This window comes from Aplidium turbinatum, chromosome 8 (assembly GCF_918807975.1).
Source record: "Aplidium turbinatum chromosome 8, kaAplTurb1.1, whole genome shotgun sequence".
NCBI lineage: Eukaryota > Metazoa > Chordata > Ascidiacea > Aplousobranchia > Polyclinidae > Aplidium > Aplidium turbinatum.
The window spans coordinates 31,233,509-31,250,450 of NC_137479.1; the positions used below are offsets into that span (position 1 = coordinate 31,233,509).

A 16,942-nucleotide genomic window follows, 5' to 3' on the forward strand; every position below is an offset into this window, starting at 1 on the left:
TAGAGAGGTCACAACACCACACATGTAGAGAGGTCAAATACGTTGTGAGGGAGAGGGTCGCTAATCCTTACACCCGTTGGTCGTCATGGAAATGACTACTTTCTAGCCCTAAGCCAACCAGTTAATTTGTATCATTTTCTTTTCGTCCTTTTTTAAGTCACATAGCTTGTTCTTCAGCAGCCTCTCGACGTAGTCTGGGGAAACTTCGCCAGCCTGGGGAAGTGGGTGAAAGGATAGAATTTTGACCCCAGACACTCCAACAAAGACGACAACGCGGTGTTATAGCGGGGGAGGCTCACAATCGCACTCGCAAAGAGGTGAACCATTGTCACAGAATCTCTTTATTGTTTTCCGCCTACAGGACAAACAATCTAAATTGGATGCTTCTTTTAAACACAATTATGTGGTAGGCTACTATGCCTCTGCACCTACTTCGCTTTGGTGATGTATTTGCATTTTAACAACAAACGTCAAATTGAACTTGTACAAACAGCAACATGACATACTGCATAGTTTCGTGACAAATTGAAAGAATTGGGTTAGGCCCATAAGCTTCATCATTTATTAATTATTAACACTGTGCACGTCACTTAAAACCTAATGAACTAATTGACCAAGAAACAAACAGGATATCTACCCGGGAATGTTTACAAACATAATGAACAAAGTTTAGCTGAAAGAAACCAGTGATCTGAATCCAGATCGATTTCCAAAGTGAGCAAACAACAATTGCCGTTGCGTAATGAAAGTTAGGGCCGTTCCTCCTGGCGTCAGCACCTGGTTGACCACTCACTGTCAATTATCAGCCATGTGCTGATGCCAGAAAGATAGCTCTTTCTACAGAATGCACATTCGTTGCGGCAACTACTTTGGTTATTTTCTATTCACAATGATAATAAATTGACTGGCGAAAGCAACGGTCGAGAACTCAGTGGCATGAACTGGTGGTGCGATAAAAAAAACAAAAACAAGAGCCCAACGCCATGGATGAAACACGATGTCTATCGCTTTCAATTCCGACCACACTCAACTGGCCGGGAAACAGAGGTTAAACATGTCGAAATGGAATAATAAAAACAAAACTTCAATCGTTTTCCATGCGGCTTCCATTCCACACCTGTGAATGTGATGCTAAAGCAACAAAAATATTGCAACACTTTGGCGCAACTAAGTCGCCAGTAATATGAATTGCGACCATGCAAAACAAGTTCAAACGATACGTTCAAACGTAGCCTATCATGAAGATAAAACGATACGTACTTTAACAGATGACTGACAACGAAGTAATTGAGTTGAACAATGCACTGCATAATTGTCACAGAGGTGTGCACTGCATAATTGTCACAAATACATAGTTCAATCATTTTTGAAACAATTAAACAAACAACTTGAAATCCTTTATACTGAGAAGTTTGGGTGTTTGAGAAGTTTAGATAGTTCTAGTGCATAATAAATTATTCTTTCTTTTTCATAAACGAGGAAGCCAAAGAATGCATTTTGATTTAATGAATATTTAGGGCCTCAACTTCATGTAAGGATATGCTACTTGATAAGCTCCAATTATAGAGGAAATGAGCCCGCACACCGCTACAAGTCCATCATGGTTGGGGAAGAATCCCAATTTTGATCCTGGGATGGGAAAATCAGTCAAGTTCCTCATCAGATCTAATGTAGCCTCTGGGTTTTGAGCCAAGCACTTCAGCAGCAATGGACACCGAGTTTTTCTGGCTCCTTTCTCGCTGTGACGTAGACGTACCATGGCAAGATAGAGCGCATATAAATCCCGTAGCAATGAAAGGATGATAGACGCAAGATAAAAGCGAGCAGACACTGTACTCCACGACTTATCAACCTTTGCTAATCCAATGCGGCCCAGCCACAAGTAGTGGTCAACCAATAGGAAAGCTGCCCGGTTGAGATGGGACGTTGTCAATGTTATCCGAAGGAAGGAATCCATTAAGTTGATGCTTTTCTGAGCTGATCTTAAACTTTCCACAGACTTCCCGAGTCTGAAAACTAAAAGTTGCAAAGCATGATATACAAAGACCACAAATGACAATTCACATTATGAGGCACAAATAGAGTTTTATGTGAGGTATCTCATTGACACAAAAAAGTTAAAAAAAATTATTTGTAGATTATGTCAATGGCTTAACTTCACTTCATTCAGTGTTTTTCTACAATTATATCTAAGACCAGTAGCAATCAGTTTCCAGAATATGAAATAATAAATTAATGAATTATATATTTCTAAACGTGCAGTCTGTTGATAAACCCACATTTTCTTGTTGTGCTTGCATGGGATTCTAACTTTAAAAGTTTTTGAATAATTTCTTTATTTCCATTCGTTTCTACCAAGGTCCATCCAAGCAACTTGCTGGCATACTGTGCAGTTCTGAAATAGCAACACATTTACATTTACCACAACAGTCATAACCACCCATACGCGCCGACTTCCGGGGGGGCCGGGGGGCGGCGCCCCCGTAAATTCATGGTTGAGGGGCAACAAAAATGGTTATTACAAGTGGTGTTTCAAAAATAAAACACTTTGCGAAAGAGATTTAGATCATTTAAACGGACTTAAAGAATGCCGAAAGCGAAATATAGCCTACGTTGCTCTTGCCCGCAAAACAGCAGCTGATCGCATGGCTTTCTCATACGGTTAGTCCTGTAGAATTTGGTCTAAAAATGGGTCAACCTAGAAAAAATTCTTATAAAGACGAATTATATATCGTTGGAAAGATAATTTTATCAGCTTTTTAATGATGGGTTTTGTCATTATTTTTACCTTGGGGAAAAAAAGTTACGACCAAAAACGTGCCGGGGGGGTAAAAATTGAAATTAGGAAAAAAATTAACATAAGAATATTTATTTTCTTATTATTCCTGTAAAGGGTGAACAAAAGGTTAGAAACTTATGAATTATCAACAGTAAAGCAGGATATAGATGCAAAAGGTATAAATGAAAATAGAAATATATATCTGTTTCAGGGGGTAAGAGTGAGCAAGACGGGGGAGAGGACACCAGTAAAGCTGTCGTTGTTCATTATAACTTTATTATGTTATAGTTTACTTACTACGGTTAGTGTGACACATTGCAGATGGATTCAAGTCAAGAAGAAACAGCAATTTGTGTTAAGTGTCTATCGGACTGGTGATTCACTGTGTCATGTTGGAGCTTATTTCTGCGAGAGTGATAGTAGCCTACCACACACCCTTTGGACACTATATTTGGTCATGCTTTGAAAATGGATTGTGAAACGTTGGTTGCAATGGAGAAAAATAGAGAAAATGGCCATATTACATACATCTATACATCATGCCGTAATTTCTTGAGAAACCATGCGAGATCCAAGAAACGTCCAGCCTCATTGCCTCAAGCAATGAACAATCCAATAGCAAGACAGTATCGACCAGGTCAGATCAACAGTCGTTCGACTTTAAAAAGCAGTGTTTTTACTGTGGATATACAGGAGTTGTATGTTTGATGAGCGGCACCCTGATCGAAATAAATTTGAAGAGGTGCAGACAAAATCGTCAGGAATATATTACGTAACACTTGCTTTATGCCAAAGTAGAGACGATGAACTTGCTAAAACTGTTCAGAAACGACTGCTTAGTGCACACGACCTGGTGTTTGCTGAAGCCAGATACCATGTACCATGCAGAACAAGGTTTGAAAATGCTGCTCAGTATTCAACACCTGGTCGTCCAACATCCACTGAAAAAGTGACATTGTTTAATACTGTAGGCTATGTAAAAAAAAAGGAACATGATATGGACTTGTAGGCTACACCGTTGTCAGTATAGGATTGGAATCATGATATGATTACAGAATGCCACACAAACCGTATTGTTTTTCATATTTACTTTCAGGAGGACCTTCACAATCGCTTTATTGATCTTCTCTGGAGCGCATCTTACATCTTCAAGAAGTCACCCCCCAGTTGGTCTGGATACATGAGTGCGAAAACAACATCGCAATCTAAGCCAAAGTCTGTTGTAACCATGTTACCGATGATCGACTTACACGCCACAGATTTAACAACTTAACACTCGTTTCTATCGTTTGTGGTTGAACAGTGCCAAAAACTGAATGTCCGAATGGCATGTGTAACCTTCAACCAACAGCTTCATATAAATGCATACGACATAAAATCATCAAATAACATGAGCGTATTTGTTCGATTGGGCGGCTTTCACCAGCTTATGAGTTTTCTGGGATCAATTGGTTCTTTTATGGAAGGAAGTGGCTTGAGAAGAGCTCTTGAGACAGCATACGCTCCTGTAACTGTAGGTAGGGCACATGTTTAGTGGGAAGGCAGTTCCCCGCGCTGTTCGAGGTCATCTGTTATGCGCAACAGCTATTCTGTCCCTTATGTTGGAAGAATTTTGGAGTGAGTTGACGCCCGGAGAGCAGAGTGCCTTGGAGAAATTTTATGACTCAGACAGTCCTTCTGATCATAATAATGATAACATTGGGCATAAGATGATGGCATTTTTCACCGATAACAAGGAGCAGTTCACACGAGAAATACGTACATCAGCTCTGTGGTTGAGCTATGTTAATTACGTTTCAGTTGTGCTGGAGTTTATTCAAGCAGAGAGAACAAGCAACTGGTTACTACACATTTCTGCGTCAAAAAGCATGCTGAAGCTATTTGCTGCCACAGGTCACAACAATTGTGCAAAAACATGTCGCCTGTATCTTTAAACAGTTGCAGAATTGGAAACAAGTCCCCCAGATGTCTACCAGCAATTTATGTAGGCTACGGAAATCACATCGTCAGGCGTTCTAACAAACAATTGTATGGGCAGAATTCTGAACTGATTCTCATGAACTCTTTAAAAGGAAAAGGCGGAGTCATTGGCAAGGGCACCACCGATAATGTATTAAGGGTGTGGAATAAAAAACCATGCATAATGTATTAAGGGTGTGGAATAAAACGATGCACAGGTGTGCAGAAGTGACAGATGCACTCAGTACAGTCTCATCATTGTCAAATTCTGATGATAAACACAAAGAGGCATTTGCTGGAAGAATCAAACGTGATAATAATGATTTAAAAAAAGTACAAACCTGGTTTTGTTCACATAATCCGTTGGAGTTCAGCTTATGGCTCTAGACCAGGGTTGATTGATGACAACAACAGTGTGACCTGTGACCGATTTGAGGAGATAGGGGCGTTTATCCAAATTGAACTTGATGATAAAACCTTTACTAATTGTTCCTTCAAGAGGAAGAAGCAAATAAATGCTATACAGACAGAGCCTTTATGCCAGTCTAAAAATTGGTCATGATACTATCACCATTGATCCATTAACACACTTTTTGAGATTGGTTGTTGTCATAGAGAGAAAGCCAGAAAACGAAATTGCAGACTACCGATACTTCTACGAGTTATCAGTATCACCGTACCCAATGTCACTGTTCAAAGATGGAGTTTTACGAACTGCGCAAAAATCAAAACTGAAGTCATACATCTTGCACAAAGTTGAAATGACAAAAGAACCTGACTCCATTAAAATTATTGATGGCGGTGCCTTGTTGTGGTGTTGTGACTGAACGAAGAATGAGAAGTTCCATGAGTTCTTCAAATAGTACATCAGTTTTCTTCAGCACTTGTGCGCCAACGTTATTGTTTTTGATGGCTACAGGGTTGGTTTTGAATCTTTATCCTCGGACTGACAAAGCCTTGACAGGTTATTCCTGATAGTTTCGCATACTTGTAGAGGCTTTTGACGCAGGGCCGGTTACCGAGATTGACAGAGTGAAGTTTCCGATTGTTGAAGTGTTATTGCCGGGAAATTATTCCATCCATTAGGTCCCGCTGAATGGAAAGCAGTCCTTAGAATGCGTTGCTCAAGCGCACACACCGAGATTCGAACCAGCGCAGCTTGATGAAGCTTCTTCGTTCACGAAGTCACGGGCTAACCAATTAAGCTATCGGGGTGGACTCACATGGGAAACGACCACAGAAGTACAAGGAAATGGTCATGTCTAATCGTTCACCTGTTGATCCGGCTCTTCTTCCACCATCACCACGAGCTGCATACTATCACGGCCTCAGAGTATATCACCAGCTGAAAGTTTGGAGAACTTTAAGCAACTCAGATTTGAAACCATTGTCACTGGGTTGGCAGAAGAAAGATGACATGTTTTCTCCAGTCATGACGGATGTAGCTGCTGCACCAAAAAATGTCTTGAAAATCTTTCGATGTAGCTGCAAGGGATCATGTGACAGACGCTGCTCTTGTCGGAAAGCGGGCTTAACAGCACATCATCAAGCAAAGAATAACACGGTGTCAACCAAAGATTCCACCCATCAAAAACGCTCTGGTGCGACGTCTCAAACTGTTGAATTGAATGATCAAAATTTTTGCTAAACTGAAAGGAACATCTTTTTCTCATACTATACAAACAAAGATTTGTGGTGGCTTTAACGAAACAACTGGAGTTGAATGGTTTTAAAGTTCATTTGTGCCCTAGTGTTGCAGATACAACAATCGTTCAAGTTGGTTTGATTCGGTAGGTAGGACACCTGTAACTGTGTACTCCGACGATACTGATGTCCTTTTCTTACTAGTGCATCCGTGACTATTCTAATTAGAGATGTACCGATACCAATATTTTGGCCGATACCGATCCCGATACCGATATCACTTTTTTAGGCCGATACCGATACTGATACCGATATTTTGGCCGATACTTTGGTGTTACAAAAAGAAACAATTTTGGTATTTGCAAGGAATTATATCAAATGCTAAGCTTTACCTTATTTGCAAAAAACTATTAAAAAAGCTTTCAATTGGCATAATTTATTAAAGATTCAAGAATCCAATCTCAACCACATTGTTGTGTCATAATAGTCTCTCTGTAGGTATCATGGCTGATACAGCCCTCGATGTACAATGATGTTCCAGTTTGATCGATCTCGTGCGTCTTGCCAAATTTTAGTAGGGTTTTTGATTTGTGGTTGAAAAGTAAGTCATAATAGTAGGTTTTAGTAATGAAAGACCACCGTAATTGAGGACTGGGGTATGAGGGAAGAAACATTACTGTACATCATAATTGGGGTTTCTGAAAAATTAATAAAGTGTTTGCGCAAACTTTCCAAATAGGCTATCATAATTGATAATAAGATGTAAAATGTAAACCAAGTGATTTGCGTAGTCGTACAAAAACTATTCGACAAGTAATGTGCGACCTAATGGCGCTTGTCGTGCGGTTGAAAAGCTTTTGCCAGGCCAAGACTACCCAGGTAGCAAAAATGTATACTTTTGCATCGTTTTTACATTGCTAAACGGTTAAAAAACCCATGTAACTTGGTTGTTTTTAGTAAGCTGGTTCTATCAGTTTTTGATTAAATTTCCACCTTTCGTTGTAATAAACTCACCAAGCTTAAACAATGTCATGGCAGAATAGATAGGCTCAAAATGAAAGCAATGGAACTACGAATTTTCACTAAACTAATCAAAATGGTCTTGTTGACCTAAGATGACCAAGGCCTATGAGAGGGGGGTACGAAGGGTACGGTGTATCCTTGATGGCCCAAGCCTGTGTTTGTTGGGGTGGCCTGAAATTGTGGTTTTATAATTTACCCGCAAAAATGTTTGGTTAAAACCATCCTAAACGACTGATTTCAAGCATTAAAGTTGTTATTCTTTAGGGGGGCCGTAATCTAGCAAAAGGGCCCAGAAAGGTAATCGGGTGCTTTGCAAAGAAATTATGGGCCCAAAGTGGTAATTTAATGCTTTACGTGCAAAAATGTTCTGTTAAAAGTACCCTAAATTAAATCATAAAAGTTAGTTATTCTGCTGTCCGGGCGTACACTAGCCATTTCAATTCTTGTCGATGTCAATTCTTGCTATAAAACGGCTGCCGAGAAACATATAGTTGATTGGATGGTCTAAATGGCTAGCGTGGAAGCTACACCGTTATGGTTAGCGAATCGCAACAGCTCTGTATACTAGTGAGTGCTCAGCCTTGTGCTGATAGCCGGGAAGAACACTCCTTTCTTCACAATGAGGTTGTCATCTTAGGCGCAACAAGACCATTTATTGATTTGTTTAGTGAGGATTCGTAGTCCCATTGCTATTATTTTGCGCCTACTTACTCTGCCATGACATTGTTTAAGCTTGGTGAGTTTATTACAACGAAAGGTGGAAATTAAATCACAAACTGATAAAACCAGCTTACTAAAAACAACCAAGTTATATGGGTTTTTTAAACGTTTAGCAACGTAAAAACGATGCAAAAGTACATTTTTGCTACCTGGCTAGTCTTGGCCTGGTTTTATCCTCTGCTGAGAGTAAAAAAGAAACACAAAGAAAAGAATGATAAATATTGGAGAAATTGTGTCTCCTTCACAACTTAAGAATCGAACAATGCAAAACTGCTGAAACAAAAGGTTTTGTTTGAGTGAAAGAATCACTGTAAGCAAACAATGCCAAAAGGTGCGGGCATGAAGTCATGGGAGTGTGAGGTATCAAAAATTTGAACAGGTTGTTATTTTTCTACATCAATGTGATGTTAGTTACTACTTTAAAAAATCTATATAATATCTTTGCTTCTGCAGAAAATCCCCAGCAAACGCCTTTTTTTACATGTTTAGTATCGGCCACAGTATCGGCCAAATTTTACCGATACCGATGCCGATACCGATACTCAAAAAATGGCCGATATCACCGATACCGATGCCGATACCGATATATCGGTACATCTCTAATTCTAATATCTTCTTGCCAAACATTACAAGAGGGAAAAACTACCAGCAAAGACAGTGCTACAGAGTTAGAGATGTTATTGCGAAGGTAGATTAGGGTGGATCAAAAAAATCGAATTTTTGAGTTCAGCTTAGTGCATTTGCCAAAAGATGCAGTTTGGGCTATTTTTTACATTGGTACTTGAAAAAACATTTTTTGACCCCGTTTGACCCCTATCCAAGAGCGCTCTAGTGGCCGCTGAGCCAAAATTCCTTAAATTAGCCATAATACCTTTTCTAGTGGGTGTAGGCTAATGATTTTGGTGTCTAACCCCACTAAATCAAGTCTTAGGAAGTCACTTCTGCAGTCTAAAATGATGCATGGGCAGCCAAAATTGCATAATGACATTTTTGCTCTAAAAAAGGCATTTTATGGGAAAGAAATGGCATTTTTAGATATTTTGGGCAGTTTTATGGATGAAATACTAAAAAAAGTGTAACCTAGGTAAAACACACTAGGGTGTGACCATTTGTGTGCAAACTGGCCTCCAGTCCAATGAGGTGGTGAGGTGATATGAGGTCCAATAGACTACAGAAGCATACAATAGTGCAGCTGCATGCCGCATATATATTTATTTGATAGTGTAAACTTAACTATTGCATTTATTACAGCTTTAGATATTGTTTATTTCAATGTTTGTAAATATCTGATCACACTTAACTTAATTGAGTTTATATGATGTTTAATAGAGGCAAAACTTGCATTTGGCTTCTGAATAAGCATCCCATTGAACACATCCTGGGTAGTGTGCACACAACCCCCTTGTTTTTTACTTTTTTTTGTACTTATTGACTTGTAGATTTGTGAAATTGTTCCACTAGCCAGTAGCCAAGAATCTTTGCTGGTCCAAAAATCAGTAGAATTGGGGCACGTTTATGTGGGCCACAATCCCATTCAAATTTTCAGGTTTGCCATTAAGTAAATATTGAATTAACGGTATTTTCACGCTTCTCAACAGAAGTTGTATGTTTCAACAAAATAATATGCATAAAACTTTTGCCTGTTCGACTATCTATCATACAGGGAATTAAAAGAATATACTTGTCTATACGAGTTGTCTGTGAATTCACATTTTTTACGCGTTGGAATAGCTAAAAATACAACTCCAGTGAGCGGAAGTGGTCTAAGATTCTAATTTCGCACTGGAAATAGATCAAATACACATAGAAAGTTACCAATAGGCTAGTAAGTTTGCTACATGAAAGCCTGGTATTGAATCTGTATGTATACAGTAACTGTAAACTTTTACTAACACATTTTGTCACAGAAGGCAATGTAATCGACTAGTCTAATCTGTGCAAGAGGATATTTAGTTTTTTCTCTTTCTCAAATTAGGTGCGTCTTTTTTGTTAGCTTCCACTATTTGTAAAGTGTTTTGATAGTGTTCCTCGTTTCTGGCACAATGTAGGTAATCGGTGCTCAGTTTAACTCCATGTTCAGCCACATTGTACACAGCTTTCTGGTACGACTCTGATTCAGACCATTTCTATACTGATAAAGGAAGAAAATCATCATTTATCTCTAAAACAGAGAAAAAAAACCGAGAATCCTTTGTGATAAAATCTGTCAGTTTTGATTCCAGATTGATTTCGGATGGAAAACGTGGTCCGTAGCTAGGCAGTGCCAAACCGATCTGCTGGTGTAAAAACAGGATCTGTAGGTTTTACATGTAGGCTATAGGCCTAAGTTCATCAGCCATCTGATGTTTTCCTCTTCTTGAACTTCAGAGCTGAACAGTGCCAGTCCAGTGGTACCATCTCAGCAGAGAGATACCAAAATTGACGTTTGAAGCTACGTTCAGCAGCATCTAATATCAACTTATGCACTGCTCCATATCTGAGAATGTTCTTGTACATAGCCAAACAGTTCCAAGGAGCATCTACAGCAACACTACACCGAAACCAATATATACAGTAGACGAGTGAAATAAAATTCATGAGATCTTTTAATTTAGCCACTTGTGAAACTGATGTGATAGTTCCCTTAGGTAACTTAGCTATTTAATTTTCCAGTAGCACCAATTAATAGGAATGAATCAATTTGGCCATCCATCTGGCCTTGTGTGTGGCCCCAGAACGGTAGAATTTCACATTTTGTAGACCAGGACTGATATAAGCAATGCACAAGTTCATAAGTTATTTATAGTCGCCTCAAATGAATTTGTATTTGCTTTGTGCAAGTTGAACAACGTCATCTTTGAGGTTCTGAATGAGATCATGTGTTGTTACTGGAAAGCTGTTGATATCCAGTGTACTTAGCAGTTGGCCACTGTGGAATAGAATCCCAGTTCTTGCGGAGTCTCATCAAGATGCTCATTTCTGGTTATTTTAAAACCTCTAGCGATTTCACCGATGTGATGTAAACAAGCTGACCAGAGAAGTTCCTTATCTTAAGAGCTACAGTAGAAGCAGTTTTTGCGTTTCTTTTTTAGAGTGTTTTTGTCGTTTTTCTGCACTAAGAATCCTACTTTCTTTCTTTCTGACTCGTGCGAATAAAATAGAGTCAAATCCGTCTATTGTGGCTGTCCTGTCTGTCATCATTCCTTTTAAGAAAGATATGTCTGCAGGATTTGATATAAGCTCCTCAACAAAACACTAACATACTGATTTCGCCTGAACCCGTTGTCATGCATTTTGTCCATTACTGTAATGCTATGGATAATTGGATGCACAAATTAAAGGCAGCATTTTTGCAATTAACTTCATACGGTAATTGTTTGCTTTTATATGTTTGCTTCAGTGTATTAACAGCAGTACCTTTAGAAGCATTATGAATTTGTTTTTCTTTACCCTATTTTTTAAAAAAACAATAAATTTCCAACTTTTTCAAGCATGTTTGCTGAATAAAGGCTCTGATGTCATTTTGCTAGCCCATAGATGATTTTAAACTGCTGAAATGACTTCCCAAGACTTGATTTAGTGGGGATAGACACCAAAACCACTAGCCTGCACCCACTAGAAAAAAAATTATAGTCAATTTAAGGAATTTTGCCTCGGCGGTCACTAGAGAGCTCTTGGATAGGGGTCAAACGGGGTCAAAAAATGTTTTTTCAAGTACCAATGTAAAAGATAGCCCAAACTGCATCTTTTGGCAGATGCACTAAGCTGAACCTAAAAATTCGTTTTTTTTGATCCACCCTAAGGTAGATGTTCTTGTTTTGGAGTGGCTGTGATACAACTTCAGCAGTTCATAAATTCGGCAAGATGTCTATTTGAGAAGTTGTAATCAAGCAAGTTTGCGAAATGTTGCCGATGTTTTCTACGAAGACGACATGTCTCCACACCAAGTTGGCAGGGCTTGGATACGGTTCTTCGAACTTTTAAACTTGTCTACATATACTTTACCACAAATCACTAAACAGAAGTACGAGGAAATGGTCATGTCTAATCGTTCTCACATTGATCCGGCTCTCCTTCCACAATCACCACGAGCTGCATACCACCACGGTCTCAGAGTATAGCCCATCATCAGACATGCACAAATATTACAGTCGTGTTTGATGACGAATTGGGAGAAGAGAGATGCGTTTGCATCACTTTGAGTGAAATGTGTTTACATTTTATTAGAACTTAAAACTGTAAATGTCGTTTTTACATATTCACAGCTGGTTTAACCCTAGCAAGACCGGGCTTTTTTGGCACTCCAGGACTTGGGGGACACAGTGTTTTTGTAACAAAACACCCTATGAAATAGCATTTTAACTAAAACCTTCTTCACTACGTCCTGGATAGCTTTTATGCGTTGCTTACATATCCTTGCTTATAAAAGAAAAACCTTTTATTTCGGGGAAATCTATCCTGTTATCTCCGTCTCGGTCAACTTTTACTCCCTTACACGTGTGATAAATACCTCCTAATTAGGTCATGTTTTATATTTTTGCCGATTGTTAGTTTGCTTTGTTGATAGTAATATTCCAATTTATGGTGTGTTGTATTCTGTTACAAAGGTAACGTATTTTAGCTTATAATTGTATTATAATATTGAGCAAATTAGTGTTTTACCCCCCCCCGGCACGTTTTTGACCGCAACTTTTTTTCCCCAAGGTAAAAAAAATGACAAAACCCATCATTGAAAAGCTGATAAAATTATCTTTCCAACGATATATAATTCGTCTTTATAAGAATTTTTTCTAGGTTGACCGAAAATTCTACAGGACTAGGTATGGAAATTTCAAAGTAGAAGGTAGAGTAGCTTACGCTGCTGGAATAGTCACGTAACTATTCACTGCAATATTAAGTAAACCAGCTAAATTAGACGCGCTATTTTCAACGAGGTCCTCCCGCCGCTGTGAGATCAATTATGATTCAACAGAACGCATTGTTTTTTCACGATGTGTGAGAATTAAATCGAAAACCGATAAAAGCAAAGGTGTTTAACTTGGTCGCAGATATTGCTTGCATTAACAACGTCTCTTACCGCTATTGTCACCTAACTAACCTGACATCATTGTTTTATGCAGCCGCTAAGGTTTAACATCGACTTCCACAATCATGGAATGTTACGTAATTAAAACGATTATATCATTCAGGCAAAAACAAAAAAATCGATCTCTTTCCGCTGTTTTGTCTCGTGAGCTTTGTATACTGCTCAACAAGTGCATAAAGTTTAAAATTGATAGAAATCATTACATTTGAAAATTAAGTTTGAATCCCTGCAAATAATCGTATATAATAGTACGGTATTCAAAACTTTTAGTTCCACCGACGCCATTGCACACTCCGTAATCTACGTTGGCAATGATTTTGCCACAGCAAAAATGTGTTCATTTTGAAAACTGCCGAGCTTGTCCCGTGTGTAAGTTGAACCTGTCTTTTTGAGGTGAAAATCACTTGCGAACATTTCGACCTATACTCGAGTATATACGGGATTCGATAAAAGACTATAAAGACTTTAGATAAAAAACATAAAAGAAAACACTTCGCCGTTGTTAACGCTTTGAAAGGTAAGTAATTAGCAAAACGAAGCTAATAAAATTCTAGCAGGTTTCCACTCTGCCTGAGATCATGATTTTTTTTGCGTTTTATTTCGTAATATATAACTTCACTGTCTTGATCGTTGTTATTCACTCGCACGAAAAGGAAATAAATCGGCTTGTTTTCCAACTGTTCCAATTATGAGCTAACAATATCAAAATTTTTACGACTAGACGTAGGCTACTGCATGCGTGAAACTAATCGTTTCAAGCAGCAGTTCTAATAAATTCGGTTTGTAACCTAGGTGTCAATATAAACAAGACACTAAGCTTAATCAAAGACTATTTTAATTGAGTAAAATAGCGTTTTATGGTTATGACGTCATCACCTTTCTCGCCCCCCAAAGTTTTTTGAAAAGTCGGCGCCTATGTAACCACCAACACAACAGCTGTTGATCTTTAATGCAGTTTCATCTTGTCATATAAAAGACTACAATGGTGAATTAATATAAAAAAAATAACATACTAATAAAAGACATGTTCATATTTATCACTTAATATATTTAATTAATCAGTTGCAACTTAGTTAATGGATTCTTCCATTCTTGTATCAACATTGGGAAATCACAGCAGAGTTTGACATCAGTGCCTACCTTATTAGGCTACTAAAATCCATGCAAGTGTGTCAAACAGCTAAGGCACCATAATAATTCATAAATTGATGGATGTGTCAAAGTGATCCAGATGTAGGCCTAGTGTGCAGTTGATCAATACAAGCAGGTGCTTCCACAAGCATAGAGGCCCAGTTTTAGCTCGATAGTTAAGGTTCCCTGACAAAATGTTGGACTTAACCCCTAGCAAATTCCATTGCCGCATCAACCTCATTCAAAGATAGCCTTTTGCCTCCACATGTTAAAAAATCTGAACAATTATTTTGATTTTTATTGTTTTATTTGAGTGAAACAATCCTGAAATCATCTGCTTAGAAATAACAGGCATGGCACAAAATTAAACATTTCATGATATAACAAAATGTTAAAAATTCCAACCAAACTCACCGATAAAGTTTATCTCTTCCTTGAGTTTTGTTTGCAAATTCTAAAATACTATCCATGATTATCAGCTGCAGTAAAGTGTGTCAAGCCACCTTAACAGTAACAATATGAATAATTCTGACTTCTGAGTGATTGTAATGCAGTTGCAGTGCATAAAGTCACAACTGATAATTTTGCACAGTTTACAGCTTAGAACATGTAAGCAAACCAGCAAAAGTGTTTTCAATCCTGCTACTTCCTGAACCTTGAAGCATTATAGATCTAAGTGTAAAAAATTGGGTGACTCCATTCATCTCAATCTTCATGTTAGCAGCTTAGTAACATCAACTTTTATATTAAAATACATGTTCTTTGTCATGATTGAATAAAACAGGAATGCCCAACACGTGGCACTACGCATGCCAAATGTGGCATGCAACATATTTGAAAATGGCACTCTCGCTTGGTTGTTCCATTATATTTCAACGAACCCCAAACACCCTATGTTTGAAAATCTTGTTTTTGTTGATTGATTTGGTATGGGTTTGACATACTGATGCTAACAAAAAAAAAATTTGAAATCGGACAACCGGTTGGTGAGATAGAGAAACTCATCACTAGATGGCAAACGTGAGCTCCCAAAATTTATTTTTTAATTTTGGGAGCTATACTCCACCTAGAAATTTGATGTTGGTGTCAAATCATATGTTTTAAGGGTCAAGGAATCTGAATTTGAGGTTAAATTGATGATAAATCCACAAGAAAACAATGTTTTTAAAGATTTAAAGGAGATAAATGGGCCCCCAAAATGGGGATAAAGGACAGTATGAAATTTTTGAACAAAGATATTTTTGGATAACTAAGGTTGCATATTTATTTTTTAATAAATAATTGGACTTTACAATTGATAAGATCATGAAAAAAATGTAAAATTATACCTGGCATTTCCAACTAGCATGTATAAAAAAAAATCAATTAATTATCATGCCTGGTGTATAATATTGTATCATTGCAGCTTCTAATCACATAAAAGTACTAATTTTGTACTTGACATGAATTATTGTATAAATGTATACTTCTATAGTTGTATACTGTATGTTACTATGTATACAATGATATGTGCCCAGCCCTGTCACAAACATTAGACGACAAAGCAAAAATTACAAATCAAAAAGTACAGCATGTCACAACAACAAAAAAGATACAGTTTATGGTACCAGTACCAATATAAGCATCTAGCGATTCTGTTGCAACTTGCATGGATACATCTTGTGGCTCATGTGGTAAGAGTGCTGATATGGTAATTGAAAGATTGCTGGCTCGCCACCAGTTTGATACCAGAGCTTGAAAATATGTTTGTTGTGTCCTTGGGAAAGACACTTCAAATAGATTTACAATGGGGCCAAGCAGTCTACCTGTCGTGGTAGCCCAGTCTGACTGAAGACTTGCAAACTGAACCCTAAAAAGGTTGTCTTTGTGTGTTAAGTGGTCAGACAAGCTTATCTTCTTTTGGTGGCCAAAATTCTGTAAAGATCCACTTCTTGCATACATAAACTGACAAGCACATCTGCATGTTCTTCACTTGCTTCTTCCACTAAACCAAGCCACCAGCAGTGGTTATACTTGCATGCTGAAAGATGCAACTAGGGTTGCCAGAGGTTAATATAAAAAAGAGCCCAAGCTTATGCAAAAAGTAGCCCAATTTTTTGGGGTGTTCTAAAATGGAGCCCAAAATGGAGCCCAAGCAAAGAGATAGGCTATAAAGGCTAATATACAAAATTATTCCGGAGCGCTTGATCATCAGTCCCAAATTTTAAGTGTTTTTCCAGTTCTTCACATCTTTCAAACAGATTGGCAACCATGCATTCACCCGATAGCTCAGTTGGTCATGCGCATAACGCGTGACTTCAAGAACGAAAAAGCTTCAAGATCAAGCGGCACTGGTTCGACTCACGAGGTGTGCGCTTGAGCAACTCATTTTCAGCACTGCTCTCCATTCAGTGGCACCTAATGGATAGAATAATTCCCCGACGACAACTTCACTCTGTCAATCTCGGTGACTGGGCCTGCGTCAGTAATTTAAAGCCTCTACAAGTATGTGAAACTGCCAAGATTAAGCTATTCAAGAAGCTTTCCCAGTCCGAGGATGAAGATGCAATCAACTGTTTGTTAAAATAACTACAAACAGGTACCGGTACCTAAACACAAAAAAAGGCCTTCACTAGCCTTTT

The 16,942-nt window shown here is 38.2% G+C and overlaps 1 protein-coding gene across 1 annotated transcript; it reads right to left on the minus strand.

Annotated features, from left to right (window-relative positions):
- Positions 1-214: 214 nt before the first annotated feature.
- Positions 215-14,932, minus strand: LOC145776391 (peroxisomal membrane protein 11A-like). Its single transcript, XM_082587790.1, has 3 exons — positions 14,736-14,932; positions 2,280-2,395; positions 215-2,016 (listed from the first exon to the last, which is right to left on the minus strand). Exons 1-3 carry the CDS (start codon positions 14,789-14,791, stop codon positions 1,514-1,516), a joined length of 675 nt encoding a protein of 224 aa, XP_082443916.1. The 5' UTR covers positions 14,792-14,932; the 3' UTR covers positions 215-1,513.
- Positions 14,933-16,942: the final 2,010 nt, after the last annotated feature.

Excerpts from the sequence above, each read along its gene's own strand:
- LOC145776391 (XM_082587790.1), bottom strand. The coding sequence starts at position 14,791 with ATGGATAGTATTTTAGAATTTGCAAACAAAACTCAAGGAAGAGATAAA. Across the intron at positions 2,396-14,735 it reads GGAAGAGATAAACTTTATCG|AACTGCACAGTATGCCAGCA; the intron begins GTGAGTTTGGTT and ends TTGCTATTTCAG. Across the intron at positions 2,017-2,279 it reads TGCAAGCACAACAAGAAAAT|TTTTCAGACTCGGGAAGTCT; the intron begins GTGGGTTTATCA and ends TGCAACTTTTAG.